At 37.6% G+C, this 15547-nt stretch overlaps 1 protein-coding gene across 1 annotated transcript in view; it reads right to left on the bottom strand.

Moving 5' to 3' along the window:
• The window catches only part of Dhc64C (dynein heavy chain, cytoplasmic), a 196692-nt gene that overhangs the window by 45207 nt on the left and 135938 nt on the right, over positions 1-15547 (bottom strand). Inside the window, 9 exon segments of the mRNA XM_072306491.1 lie at positions 3019-3234; positions 4218-4335; positions 5961-6159; positions 7755-7956; positions 8920-9079; positions 11931-12142; positions 13486-13730; positions 13858-14038; positions 14452-14905. Coding sequence (XP_072162592.1) covers positions 3019-3234; positions 4218-4335; positions 5961-6159; positions 7755-7956; positions 8920-9079; positions 11931-12142; positions 13486-13730; positions 13858-14038; positions 14452-14905 — 1987 coding nt within the window.

Below are 15547 nucleotides of genomic sequence, written 5' to 3'. Positions count from 1 at the left end.
GGGGAGATTTTGAAATATTGTAAACGAGATACATGTTCCTGCAGTTTTACTGTCATGATGGTGAAGCTTTCTTTAATACAGAAGAAAAATTTATCAGCCTCCAATAGGAAGCTAAACTCTTATAACAGCAATGAGCTTGTTCAGTAATTTTATATTCTTGCATTTTTGAAAACTAGAGAGTGCACATAGTTCACAGGAATTTTCCCCGATTTTTCTGAGCAATATTAACCCACGAAATACGAGTTCAAAGTTCCGTATTTAGAGCTTCCATACAAACGCTTCCCTCTGGTTATCCAAGATGGCGTCCATTCTATCCGTCCGACGATGGCCACACTTTTGACCTCGCATGCCGGCAAAGTACCTCTGCCGTGTATGGTAGTCCAAAAGGTAAACAAACAAACCCTGGGCTGAATCTATCCGACTCAAAGAGAAAATAAGAGTCCGCATTGAAGAGGAAGAAAGCGTGGTTGCCTGATACTGGCCTGAGCTTCCCGCGCATGCTTTTCAGCCAATCAGACACCCAAGAACCACTTTTGAAAAGCATGCGCGGGAAGCTCAGGCCAGTATCAGGCAACCACGCTTTCTTCCTCTTCAATGCGGGCTCTTATTTTCTCTTTGAGTTGGATAGATTCAGCCCAGGGTTTGTTTGTTTATCTCTTGGACTACCATACACGGCAGAGGTACTTCGCTGGCATGCGAGGTCAAAAGTGTGGCCATCGTCGGACGGATAGAATGGACGCCATCTTGGATAACCAGAGGGAGACGTTTATATGGAAGCTCAAAAAACGGAACATTGAACTCGTATTTCGTGGGTTAATATATGTATTGCTCAGAAAAATCGGGGAAAATTCCTGTGAACTATGTGCACTCTCTAGTTTTCAAAAATGCAAGAATATAAAATTACTGAACAAGCTCATTATTAGAAATACTAAAAAGATTGAATTAAAATTATATGAACTAAGTTTATCGGAAAAGAACAGTCATAACAAATTAAAACAGAGAAACAATACAGATTTAGGGTTTTTTCTTTTTTGAGACTCAAAGTAAGAAAATGAAGTTTAAATCTATTTTTTGCAAGCTTTAACTTTATTCAAAGGGAGAGGTAAAACACTAATCAAATTTAGAGCCAATTAGCTTGCTTTTTTCCCCCCTTATGCAACTTAACTTGCTTTCCAGTTTTCGTTTTTTATTTCTAATTGGTAAAGAGGCACATGGCGAGAATTACTACACGCATACGTCCTTAAGATGCGCTGAGTGCAGAGAAGAAAAACCTGATGGAAATCGATCCATCCGTTCGAGGGCTTAAAGAAAGTCTAAAAAAAGGAATTAAAATTTATGCATTGGAACTCTCCTCTAATGTATTAGTACTGATTATTTACAGCCTGATAGCACTAACGGTTGCAAGTCAGCTGGCAGCTTCACTGGTCTCGTTCCTCTATTTTTAACTCAGACTCTTGCTCTCTTTCTTTTTGTATCATTCTATTGCACCTGTCCATCTCCAAAAAACCAATGGGCTGCTACCAACTATTTAATAAGCATTATGTCCTTTAGAAAACTGAACTCTTTTCAGTTTACTTTAAACAATGGACCACTAGACAAGGTACGAGTTAAAGGATTCTGATACATGTTTCTTTACCAGAATTTCACGTAGAACACGATTCCCGCAACTAAACTTACTAAAACCAACCCCTAACGAAGATATCAACGTTTTTATTTCACATTGGTTACGAGGAATTTGAACTGCCCGCTCACAAGAAACTCAAAGCTCTACGTGAGTCAAATCGCGCACTACAACGGTTTTGGCAATCTTCTCTATCGAGCAACGTTCATTTCCCACCATGTGTTGTTCAAACTATAGGAAATCTGCAATAGCAGCCTCTATTTAAACAAGGCGCCAATGAAATCTTGAGCAATTACAGACCCCTGTCCTTAGTGTCCCCCTTATCGAAGGTATATGAAAAAATAGTGGTGAAGCAAATTTCTCGATTTTTAAGAAAGCATAAAATTCTCTATGAGCACCAGTACCGCTTTCGTGAATCACCTAACACAGTTAACAACAGAAATACTGAAGTTCTGTAACTGTTAGGAAAGTTTAAGGAAATATAAGTCCATGAGAGGGAACTTACTTCTTGATCAAAATTGTACCTGTGAGTTTATTATTACCACTGGAAATTAGGTTTGATAGATATTTAGTCTAGAGCTGAACCCTTGATCGAGCATCAATTGTAATCGCGATTAATTTTATCAATCTTAATCGAAATTAAATTAAAAATTAATCGCGGGTGAGTCAATTAATTTTACTTCATGGATTTTTTAATTTCCCGGCGCATTTCTCATTTGAGATTCCTGCCGTATTCATTCATCACTAGCGCGCTGCTAGCATCCAGCAGTAAAAAACCACTTTATGAAATATAAGTCATAAGCATCAGGCGTGTTCCATGATACTTTTAATGGAAGAGGCTGGCAGTTCATCAAATTAAAATTTAAAAAAAGAGAAAAAGTTGTTTGCAAGTGGACGGACATTCCCTTTGCGAATTTTATGAGATTATTATTATCAACTCTCTGCCATCTACTGTATTTGATCTCTCTTTTTTCTTAGAGCCAAGAAGCTAGAAAAGCCTACTTTATTTTGGGCAGAAAGGATATTTTAGAAAAAAAGACAATGAGTCAACCTCAAGAAAAAAGAGAATAAAAATATTTGAGGAGATCCATCAACTTTGATAGTCTAGTAAAAAATTCTACAAGAATTCATACACTTCAACTTCGTTTATGGTCACTAAAGGCAAAAAAGAATAAAGATGACAAAAATATTATGATCTTTTCCCAATTTTGATAGTGATCGTGATCGTAAACACGATTAATTTTGTTAATCAAAATCGAACTCAAAAATCCTTAATTGCACAGCTCTAAATTACCAACTATCAACAACAGTCTGTGCAAAAAAAAAAAAAAAAAAGATTATGTTTCACTCTTGGTTATTATTGTTCTTGATATCTCTTTCTCCTAACAGTCTCTTACCTTGGCTTGAACGTTTTCAAGATCAGACTTAATAGCCTGTGCTTGTGAAATAAGTTGCGCATATTCTTCCTTGTACGAGGAAATACTTTTCTCCAGTTGAGCAATGAGGGCTTTAGTCTCTTCACCTTTCTCCTTGTTTTCATTTGCTTGGATCTCCAGGGACTGGAGTTCTTCACGCAAAGGTTCAACTTTTTTCAACATGTCTGCATAGCTCACCTGAAGCAAGAAACATAAATATTGGTGGATTTTCCATCCAAAAGTAATTAAAGAGAGTAGCGATTATTCTTACTTAAACTCAGGTGTTGGTTAAATTACATTATTGTTTTTTTTTCCATTCTCTGATTTTGGAGTAATTGTTGGATAACTTTCCCCGATCAAAACTTACGTATGCAAGGCTTAGGCATTCCAATGAGCTGTAAAAAGGCTGTTTTCATTTCTAACAGTTTACTAAAATACATATTTTCAGCACAATGGACAGTAAAAATTATTTTATTGGATATGTGATTAAAAATTATTCAGCTAATTTCTTCCTGTAATAGCATCAGTCATTGACAAATTTAATAGACAAACCGAAAATGTGAAACCACGTATTCAATGATGAAATGTCTCAGAACTCATGCTCATACTTCTCATAATCGCATGTAGCCAAACAGGATTTATGACATTCATGGGGTCCATATCTGTGAGAGTATGAGCTGTCCATTGGTTTAATCAACCAGACCAACCCAATGGTTTACTTCAACTGAGTAAATGGGCTAATTATAATGGTGTATCCTTTTGGTGTGACTACATGATGGTGTGGTAATGGCACGACCTGAGTACGAAAAAAGAAATTTTTACGAGGGCATAAAACCGCCGAATATGAAAAAGAATTGAAAAAATTACAATTGTCTTGTCCCGAATGTCTACTGCGTGGTACGCTTCATCCGGTGGATCTCTCAAACACCTCATTACTCTACTGATTATAAAGGACGTTGACATGTCGGCCCAAACTCATCCTTTGACACCAGTCACCTGATCCATAGCATCAAAAAAATCGGGCACCATTATCTCTTGAGTCTCAAAAGCCGCACATAGAAAGAAGTCTCCCGACAATGCAAGGAAATGTTCTCAAGCAAATTCTTGTGAACCGTCCCCTTCTACTTCTACTTCTACTTAAGTATTGGATTGGAGGGTACAAAAATAAAATAAAATAATACCTGGGCAATAGCCCATTTGACCATGGGACCACAGGCCATACTTGCTCTGTTGACTTTTTCAAAAGTATAGTCCGGATTGCTCATGTATCTTGAATGCATTTTTTCACGAACTTCATCTCTGGAATGATTTACAAATAAGTTGAGAATAATTACTTTACTACATCAAAGAGATGAGAATGATAGGTTACATAATTTAACTATACACCCCTGTAACTTAGAAGGATTCGATTTTAGTGACCACATTTACATTAAATAGCAAAACTGTTATTTCAACAACGATTGGATTTCATTTTGCAGTAAGGAACTATTCTGGCTCATTTTAGGAGCGTTTGTGCCATTAGCTTCTTTTTACTGATAGGTCCTTTCATGAATGACGTGGAAGTAATAATTTGTCCATTTCATGAAACCTGAGCCGATAAAATGGGGACTTAAATCTGTAAGTGACAAAGCATCAGTCTCTTTGGTGGTGACTCCGTGTGAGAGATCTTTCATCAATTCTTAGAAACTTCAGGAACCCAGATGAAATTTTTCAGGTGTGGAAAAATTAGTATTTAAACATGAAAATTCTCATGCCTATACATTGAAAATTCCGTTCTACTTTCATTATTTGAAGTGGATAAAAAGTTTCAAGAATTCTAAAGCAAATACTGAAAATCAGCTTAAAATCATGATGATAGGACGCAATTTTGGTGCAATGTCTTGAAAATTTTCCAGAGAAATTAAGTGTTCATGCCAAAGTAGTAATTTTTCAATGGCTAAAATATTCAGTTCGAGTGCACAGGATTTCCAAAGAGGGACAAAAGATGAGTATTGCTCTTTTTTTCATAATACACGGATGCAGGCCTCTCTTGACTGCACAATAGAGTGTCAAGTGAGTGGTCAGGTCATCGCAGCCGAGACTGATGCATTATTTACAGATTTTAATCCTGATTTTATCGATTCAGGTTTCATTGAATGGAATATAGTTTAGTATTGAAAAGTGGAGTCCAATTGAGGCAGAAAAAAGAAAATAAAAAAAAATAAACTGACGAATTTTCTAGTCAAACTTGGAACACCCTCTTTGACACAACTTAAACTGGACTTTACATTGTAGTTCTGAATTTATCAATTGAATGGATTAAAATCAGCCCAATTAGGTGGAGCTTTGTGACTTTCAATATTATTGCCCAGGACCGGTAGGATCCCTGGTAAGATATTTTGGAGAAACGAAAGGAAATGCCAGCTACTAACTCATCCAAGAGCATTAGCCAAGCGATTAACTAAAAAAAATTGTTGAAACATCAAAACTCTGGGGAGAACTTAGGGAAACGACTTTCCCTCCAATAACTTGTCCACTTTGTCCGTTTTCCTTGGGCAGTTTTTACACAAGATTATAGTTTCTTGATTTCCACAGCTGTTCGATGCAGTGATCAAACGATAAAAATGCTTGATAAATGAATACGATTAATGGACAATTAATGAAAGCTTTTTTTGACTGCGGATTCTAAGTTTCGCTTGTAGTATTCCTTTGGTCACCAAAGTTTACCTTCTTTCGTATTATATATATTTTTCTGATGCCGCAGCAACAAACTCGTAAAAACATGCTGACATGCAACATGTCAATGATAACATTCAATTGTGATGACTAGTTCATGGCCAAGTCTTGTGGTCACTTTGCTTGTTACAGTAATGAATATGTTCAGAATACATAATGCGTTTTACACCTTCTTTCTTAAAAAATCAACTCAACAATAAACAGCTTACGTTATATTTTCGGTGTAGAAGTTTGAAACAATGGAATTTATAAAATTTTCTCTCATAACAACTGCTCGAATAGCTTTCCAGTCGTTTGCTGACTCTCCAAGTAGAAGACAGATGGATTCTAGAGCTAGTTTCACAACCGCAGGTGGATTGGCCATTGATCGCACTTCTACCAACTGTTGTTTTCTGATTTCCTTCACAGCTGTATCATAAAAAAAATGATGATTAGTGGTGAAAATATCGAACACCAACACTAGTTTTAGAAAAAAAAAAAAAAAACGCATTTCAGCCGAAATGGAAGCGAAAAGGTAGATTTCGACTAAAAAATTCAGTGAGAATAGGAATAGCTTATGAACCTACTAAAATCATCCCAATATTAGACTTGAAATTTTCAGGGTGAGGGGTGGTTTTAGAGGGTAGGTGAATACAAGTTATTTTGATGACCTGAACAAAACGAGTTAATGGAAGGTTCAGTGGTCACGTTTAGACGAGTTCAAAAATCATTCCCCATGACCTTGACATTAAAAAATTAATTAAAGATGTTGGAAGAGAATCGATGGAAAAAACTATCAGCAGTAGTCAAAGGCAAGGGCTATACGTGGTTTGTTCAAAAAGTTACCGGACTGATGCAGCCCTGACCTTAAAAATGGTCCGATCAAACTCAACTGGAGCTCATTTAGTAGCTTATACTCTCATGTATACAGTGTTTTTAGTTTTCTGAAAAATAACTATTGGTTTTTGTACTACTCAATCCTACGGCAGCATGTTTGACACGCTCGGCGATTTTATGTTGGAGGACTTAATCATCGAGATCCATATACCTAAGTGTGAGGTGGATGATGAGACAAGTGCGTGCAATGAGGTAGCTGAAAAGAATCAATTTTATATGTTGCCCACCTGCGCAAGATAACCTACTATACTTTAGCTGATCAGTGGTGTTCTAAACCCCTAATAATGCAAATCTGACCTCACTTCAATTTTCATCGGCGATTGAGTCAGTTCAGTGTGTTTCTGCTTTGACAATGTGATTTCCGCAATGATGCTACCTAAAATTGACAAATAGTGAACATGAGAAGATATGTGCATCTGCCAAAACCTGCAGAGGAGGCTTTGACCTGATTAAGTAAGTGCATGGTGAAGATGTAATGGGCCAAAGTCAGTGTTTTAAGTGGCGTTCACATCTCCTCAAGGGGAGGACGGCAATGGAAGGTGATGTAAGATCCGGACAACCGACCTGCGGCTTCTTTGAATGATACAAATGTAGAAAAAGTTCGTGCAATTTTTAGAAGAGACGCTCTTACTACCATTGCAGAGATTCCAGTACAATTGAAAGTGTCAGCTTAACAAAATTACGGAGCAAGTCAAACACCCCGCCGTAGAATTGGCGTTGTACAAAAACTAATATATATTTTTCAAAAAAAACTAAAAGCCACTGTACTTGTGAGAGTATAAGCTTTCAAATGAGCTCTAGTTGAGCTTGATTAGACCATTTCTAAGGACAGAGCGGAATCAGTCCGGTAACTTTTTGAACTCGCCGCGTATGACAGAAGACTTAATAGACGGGGGATACCTTAGTGCCACGGTACCCTGGCCTCCCACAGCCCTTTAGGGAGTTGGCACACTGCCTTATTTCTTGTAAAATTCCCTGTCACTACTCATTTACTGGGCATCTCCGCTGTTCCCTCCCTGAAGAAACCTCAAGCATCTTTTTTGGCAACCTTCCTTCCGTCTTAAGTTTAAAAATTAACCAATGCCAGGATACAAAGTTTCAATGTACTGATTCTTTCAATATTCTACCTTGTTGAGCTTCAATCACAGCTGGTTCTACTTGAGCAAGATCTGCCATGACAAATTCTCGTTTCTGAGCAATTTCTACTGTTTGCTTCTCAATCTCTGACTGAATTTCTTGCGATTGGACTTTTTTCTGTTCTGCCTCCTGCTGATCTTTCACCATTTGTTTCAATTTTGCATTGGCTGCTTCATTCTTGGCTTGAAGTTCCTGAAAATAAGCGTTAAATAATTCATTAATTGAGATCTACAAACCTGATAGTTGCAAGAGAAAAAGTTTCTTCGTTTTTAAACGTATAAATGAGTTCGGTACACACTGTCAAAAATATAGAAAACAGTGAAGGATCTTATTTCGGGATCCTAACTCCTCGATGTTGGCTACAAGTTCTTTCCAAAATCTCCAATTTTTCAGTTTTACAGCCAATCAATTTGAATTTTATTCAGCTTGTGATTCTGAAAGTCAGTTGGTAAGACATGAAGTAAATGAGTGGGTAAGGCACGGATGTGAACGAAAAAAGCACATGATGTTAATAATGGACCAGCAGACAAGATAAGAATTAAATTCGGATAAGTATATCCTATTTGAAATTTCATGTGGAGCACAATCCGAGCGACGAAAATTGCTGAAATAAACTCCTAACTGAGATATTTGACGTTTTTGATGAAATTCAAACCTCCTGCTCATGAAAACTTGAAACTCTACATGAGTCAAATCGTACACTGAACGGTGCCGTAATAGTCTCCGTGGCATAAATAAATGATTGCCTCAATCTTTGCGCATCCGCTCAGTTCTTACTTGTTGTTTACACTTTAAACAACACAGGGTAGAGGGGGAACACTGCTTGATTAAGAAGTCCGCCACAACGGTTGTAAAGCTCGATTTGACTCTGGTGGAGATTTGTTTTCTTTGTGAACGGGTAATTCAAATTTCCCATAACAAATGTTGACTGAAAACGTAAATATCTTACTTTGGAATTACTTAACACAATTTTTGTCACCCGAATCATGCTCTACCTGAAATTTTGAGGAGGAAACATATATCATAATGCTTTAGTTCGTAGGTTGTCATGTGGTCCATTAGAGAAAAGATTAAATTTGTTCTGAAGCTAGCTGCCCCACACAATGGATGCATTTTTTGTTTTTCTAGAAAAAGAGAGTTGAGTAACTAATGTACCCGAGATTTAACAGCCAGAGATTTCTGCATTTCTTCGACTTGCTCCACAGTTTCTGCAATTTTACTGAGACCAACATTTAGATGAAGTTGCTGCTCTTCCAACTCTGAGCACTTTTCACGGTGTAATTTCACGAAGTGATTGATGAAATCCAGATAATGTCTGACAAAACAAGGAAACAATAAATAAATAACTTATCAAAAAAATTAATAACCACGTATAGAAAAATTTTGATGGGTACAACAACGATTTTTATCGATCTTGTCATAAAACAGAAAGATATTTAAACTTAAAAAAATTCTGAAAATGCTTCCATCATATGTTTTTTTCAAGAGAAAAAAAAATTAATACTTCGATCTGCTAACAGAATAGAAAAAATATGGATAAATAAATTCGTAAAAATTCTGACTAAAGTAATAGCTTCAGCCAAAGGTACGGTACCCATAGAAACTCTTAAATCTTGTGTATCAATGCCATTTATTACATCAAAATTTAATAAAGCTTTTAATCAACCAGAGCCAGTAGAATACATAATTGTACATTGTGTAGAAAAATGGAGAAAAAAAAGACACAGAAATTTTCTTGTAAAGTTGGCAACATTAAGAGGCTTTTTGGCCACAAAAAAAACTCTTAATAAGGCAATTTCTAGATTTAAGAAATTTGCTCCCCATCAAATGAATAATAGAATCCTATGATACCTTATGCCTGCATTTAGTATGGCGGTACACTGCAGCGCTGATACTGTAGTACAGTGCACATTACACCTACCAAGATGGAGAAGTGGTGCTAGGTCCACACCATTTCTCCAAGGTGCTCCTGGTGCAGGGGAAAACAAAGCCAAGAAGTTCCAAAAATTATAATTGGAGTCAAAAATAAATTTTTTAACTCTAAAGAGTACCAGTACAAAACTGAGGGGGAAGAGTGTTCAGCTCAGGCAGTTTGCATTGTAATATTAAATTGAAGTCACGCCGAGAGATCTATACCGGTTTGGGTCTTTTAAGACCTCATCAGCAGATCACACTTGTCAGTGAACCCAACTTAGCATCCTGCAAAATCCAAGATAGCATTAAGACGCCATCATGAATGCATGACACAAAAGTGTGATCTTCGCGCCATCTACCATCGCTGCTGAACAACTCTCATGACAAAACAAGGAAAACCCAAAATAATGATTAACAGGCTGGTTGGAGATGCAAACGCATCTAAACTCAACCGTTCGCTCCTGAACAGGAAAAAACACATATCCCCAAACTGTGCGAACAAATGAGACAAAAAACGCTGAGAGGTGGCCGGAACTGTATGTAACAAGGTAGAGAAATGGTGCTGGGTTCACACCATTTTGCAGGGAAAACAAAGCCAAGAAGTTCCAAAAATTATAATTAGAGTCAAAAATAAATTATTTTTGACTGTTATAAATGCTTTCCTGGCAAGTGACCGGGTGAAAATTGAAATTTTGGCAGGGAAAATTTGGAAATCTTTTGCAAGATCATCGACATTCTCCAGGGATACTCTCAAAGACATTAAAGTACATAGACCGTACATCCGGCTCAGTTTTGTACAGGCAAAGCAAGACCAACTTTCTCGGAGCTCCATGACGGGCGTGCGGGGAGGGGGAGAGAGCGTGTGTCCCAAGCACTTGAAGAGACTGCCGAGAAGCGATGGATAATTTATTTGAGCGCTTGTTTTTTATCAAATAAATCATTCTGAGTCTATTTTCAGACAAAAGCACTGGACAAAAAAGTTGTAGAACATATAATTTTATGGCCGGATTGCAAAGTTTCACTTTTCTGAACTAATTACCAACCAAGAAAAGAGCCTTAAAATCCGACAAAAATTCATGGGGGTCGCTACTGCGCATGTGCAGTTAGACACACAAGCTCAGCGATGCGAGGTTGGCGCTCTGCACTCATCGATCAGTGTGCCTTGCCATTTATTCAAAAGCTGTCACGCGTTCCGTAACACAGGATCCACATTCTACGTCATTCAATGCGCTAATCTGAAGGAAGTTGAAAATTTGGATTCAAAGCCATATGTCACATAAAAATATACTGTAAAACCTACAATCACAATGTTAACAAGGTAAACCTTGCTACTGACTGGGCGAATTTTCGAATCCTGATATATTTGTTGTTTTTCCCGACTTTCAGAGGCCTCTCCCTGAGGAGAGAGATGCACATGAAAACAGTCAAACAAAGGGGCACAATAACAAATACAAACAATTCAGAGAGAAGTTCAGATGGAGTAGGATACAAAATTACTCTTCCAAAATCTGATGGGCCAACAAAGGAGCCGACTCTTTGGCAGTTTTAATTCCATGGTGCTCATTGTATATACTTACGCCCAAAGTGTAGAGCCATTTTTGAGTGTATACCATGGTGTCTAGTTTTCTAGGCAAAGCTCATTCCCCGATTTTTCCCTGATTTTCCCTCGTTTTCAGGAGCTCATTCCCTGATGAGAAACCGAAGTTTTCTCCACTTTCCCGGGATTTTCTTGAGGAAAGGAATATCATTTTCCAGAGTTTCAGATATGAATATAGCTTTTAATTAATCTTACAGCCATTTCTTTGGCGCATGTCAGATTAGACCGCCAAATTTGAAAACAAAATGATCCATGGGTGGTTGGAGAAGAGATTCCCGGTTTCTGGAACAGATTCCCTGATTTTTCCGGTAAAGTTTCATTCCCTGATGAATCCCGGGTTTTCCCGGTTTTTAAAAAACTAGACACCATGGTGTATACCGGTACCGGTCTAGCTTTCTAAGTTACTTCATTTCCTGTATTTTCCAGCTTTTTTTCACCTAGAATTCTGAGCACTCTCTTTAGGAAGAAAACATCAGAGTAGAAAGTTTCATTTTTTGAAAAGTTTCTCCTCTGACAGCAGAGTTGATCATTCTCTGTTCCATTAAAATTAATAAGTTGAATAAAGCTTGGTATCTTAAGAGTTTAATAGCCATCTTGCATTGGTAAATGATAGTGAGGCATAAATGATATGATGGTGAAATAAAGGCAGGCATACCTGGGAGTGATAGCCATTGTGCGACCTCCTCTTTTAGCAACACGAGCATTTGCTCTATGAAGAGTTTGGTGAACGTAGACACAAGCATTGATGACAGCATCTCTATGCGTTGGGGTGTTTGATACGAGATTACAAGCAGCAGGAAAGAAGTCTGGAGCCTTCCAATTCGTTGAACCATCTAAATCCAGCTTATTCGTAAACTCAAAACCAACCTGAGTTGAAATAAAGGACAATAACTCCACTGAATAATTATTAGAATTATAACTTTGAATGATAACAACATGATGCTTTATAACTACTTCAGATTTGTTTTAAATAGAGGTTCTTGATTTGAAGATGTAATCAAAACTTTTGGTTTTTTGGTTTTGGTTGGCAGCAGACGTTGCAAAATTTTGGCGAGAGAAAATACAAGCCATATAGATGAAAATGTAGAGCACTGAATTTGGAGAAATATGTTTTCAGTTGCAAAAATTGGAAAACCAAAGACTGCAGACACATCTAACAATCAAGAGCTTTGATGTCAAAGATGTTTATAGTCATGTTTACGTTTTGTGCCATGATGACGTACGAGTTGAGGAGAGAAAGACCGGACGCCAGACTCGCAAAAAATGTAGGAAACCCAATGAAGTCAGACGGAACCACCGATCGTGAAACACTGCTGCAACGTCAAGGAGGGATGGAACTGACGGAACTGCGTACGTTACGTACATTCATGACATGCCCTACGAAAATTCTTTGACCGCGGCAAAAATTCCCTGACTTTTCTCTATCACTCAAAATTCCCCAACAATTCCTGGTTTTTCCAGATGTTAGTCAACCTGAATAGGAATTTTCATAATTGGATTAAGTTTCTGATCAATTTCTACTTTGTATTATTTTTCCTGTAGAACTTTTCTAGATTTATGAAAAAATACTTCATGTAGATAGATCGCTTGTTTTGTCTTTCATGTTTCACGCCATCCCCCCCTCACAATTAACATAGATCGACAGCCCACTCTTTTCTTTCCCTCTTTTCTCCCTTCCTTGGCTTCGTTGTTTATTCAATACAGTCAAACTCAAAACGCATGATACAGGATTTACAATCCACAGTGATAATATAAATGGGTACGATTCAGTTAAGTGTCTGCCAACAACTAGTTTATATTTAATCCCTTCTTCATTGATCTGATTACCTGTAGATCAAAATAAACATAGTTAATGCCAGTTTGTAGCAGTCATGTTATATTTAAATGATTTAAAGAAAAAAGTATAACAAAACAAAATCTAGCTTGCAAAGTGAGTGATGAGTGCTTCAAGGGGCGAAGATCGTAGCTCGCTGCACAAGCAAGTGCAGCAAGCTAAAGCTAGTTTAAGTCCTAGAGAGGATTTCTTCCATGAGCAAAACGAAATTCCTACTCTTGTCACACGTCAGTTAAATTAATGATGGAGACTTAGATTTATATTTCCATAAGTGCATTGATAGCTTCTGGATGTGCTCAAAAACACCATGACCATGATTGCATAAACTTCGGAAAATTCTATAAGTGTATACATCAGTTTTTAATTGGGTACATACTTGATAAAGTGCACTATCAGACCAATCGCCAAACCAGTTGAGAACACATCTGTTAAAAAGTGCAGGTGAGGTAGCTGCACGATCTTTTAATCCCTCGGAGGATGGATTCATTGTGAATACTACATGGAGATTCTTCATGACTTGACCTGTGAACCATTTGTAGAGTTCCTCATTTGAATCTAACATTAGACCTTCTCTCTGAGCTCCTTCTTTGCACTGTGTCATTAAAGTTGTATACTCATCTCCTACAGAAAGTTAAAAAATCAGTTAAAGTTTTGCAAAATGAATGCAACAAGAAAATAGTGCTCAGTACAAAAATTACATTTTGATTAAGAGAAAAGAAGGTGGAATAACATTCTTCAAGAACTTTACCTTCAAATAATCCAGGCACTTCACCATTTGCTAACAATGTATTCATTCTTTCAAGAAAGCCTGATTCTAGAACATTAGACTCATCCAAAATGAATGCTATTTTCTCATTCTTGCACCCAGAACGTCTGAGGACAGAGCGCAAATCTTCATCAAAATCTTCAGCTGTGTATTTGTTGTGTGCCTGGAAAAAGGAAAAACTTTAAGTTCAATTTTGAAATTTGCCAATTGAAAATACCCCGTTATTTGCCCTCCTCCCCCCCCCCTCAGGATTCCTTGAAACTAGGAAAATGAATTTTGCTTAATATAAGATGTCTTTCCACAAGATTTCAGACCCCCAAAAAATTTTGGACTGCGGTGCTAAGGAGGGAGGAGGAGGTTCTTCCTTAGCTCTTGAACAAAAGAGAGTTTCTACTTATATTCTTTTTTCAAATCCCCTCGCAGAGGTGTAACTTAACGACCCTGCAGGGTGACTGACGAGTCACAGACAACTTAAAAAAACTACTTTTGGCTTGTAAAAATCTTGTAAAGAACCTCACCTTAAGGAGGTATGATAAATGGATAGGGCAAATAAGTGAGTTTACTTAAGATACCTACCCTAATCTGGAAAACAGACAGGCCGTTCATAAAAGCCACAAACCGTGACAATGTTGTTTTACCAGCTCCAGACACTCCTATGAGCAACAAGTGTCCCTGTGGTTGACGGAAGATTCTGTCTATCCTCAGCACATGATCCAAAACTTCATCAAACAACACCAATGGGACATCAAGCTCCTCATCGTAGAAAACTTTAAGCCGTGCTTTGACATAATCTCGTAATTGCTTCCGATCAACGGGAACATAGTCTTTAGACAACCAGTTACTGAATAGGATTGGCCTAGCCAGGGCTTCTTCTTTGCTGACACTGGGAAAGTGCTTGAGCGCGACCACATCAATGTTTTCATTGGTCCAACGACGTTCCGTATCATCCACCAAGCGGTCCTGGAAGAGACGTAATGCCTCATGAGCCCAGAGACGTACAAGGCCTTCTACTGAAAGATTCTCCAGAGGGCTGCAAAAAATAAAGTGGATTAATCATGACTCATTAATTAGATTTCATGGAAGTATTCAGTTAACTACTCCGGGTTTTTTTGTGTTCTTTTCAAACAAATGCAAAATCAGGGACAAAAAAAAGAAGCTTAGAGCATCTTCTTACCATAAATTTAGGTTTGTCAAATTTTGTACAAAAAAAAACCAAGAAATTTGAGTTACTAATTACATAAAATTGAAGCAAGTTGGCAATGATTGAAAATTAAAACATAAATAGTGGATTTTAAGAGGCTTCGGCAATTACTCTTGTGACTTTACACGACTTTCACTTACGAAAAAAACAGCACTGAGCAGTAACACTTTTTTGAGGTTACATCGTAAATTACTCAGTTTTAAAGACCTCCAGGAACTAGTCCAGCGGGGCGATTATTGAAACGTCATCGACTCTATGTCGCCGCTTACGACAAGACATAGCCCTATCTTAACCATGCAATATATCGCAATTCGATGTCTTATCGGGCTGGTTTAAATTTCAATAATCGGCCCGCAGTACCAACAGATCTAAAAAAGGGGGTATGAATGCAAGAAAGAGGTCAGAAAAGGTTAAAGCTGATTCTTATGTATTTTTGGTCGCTGAATCCGAATTTGATGCTTCCCACCAAAT

This window comes from Bemisia tabaci, chromosome 1, assembly GCF_918797505.1.
Source record: "Bemisia tabaci chromosome 1, PGI_BMITA_v3".
Classification (NCBI taxonomy): Eukaryota; Metazoa; Arthropoda; class Insecta; order Hemiptera; family Aleyrodidae; genus Bemisia; species Bemisia tabaci.
This window is presented reverse-complemented; position numbering and strand designations above follow the sequence as displayed.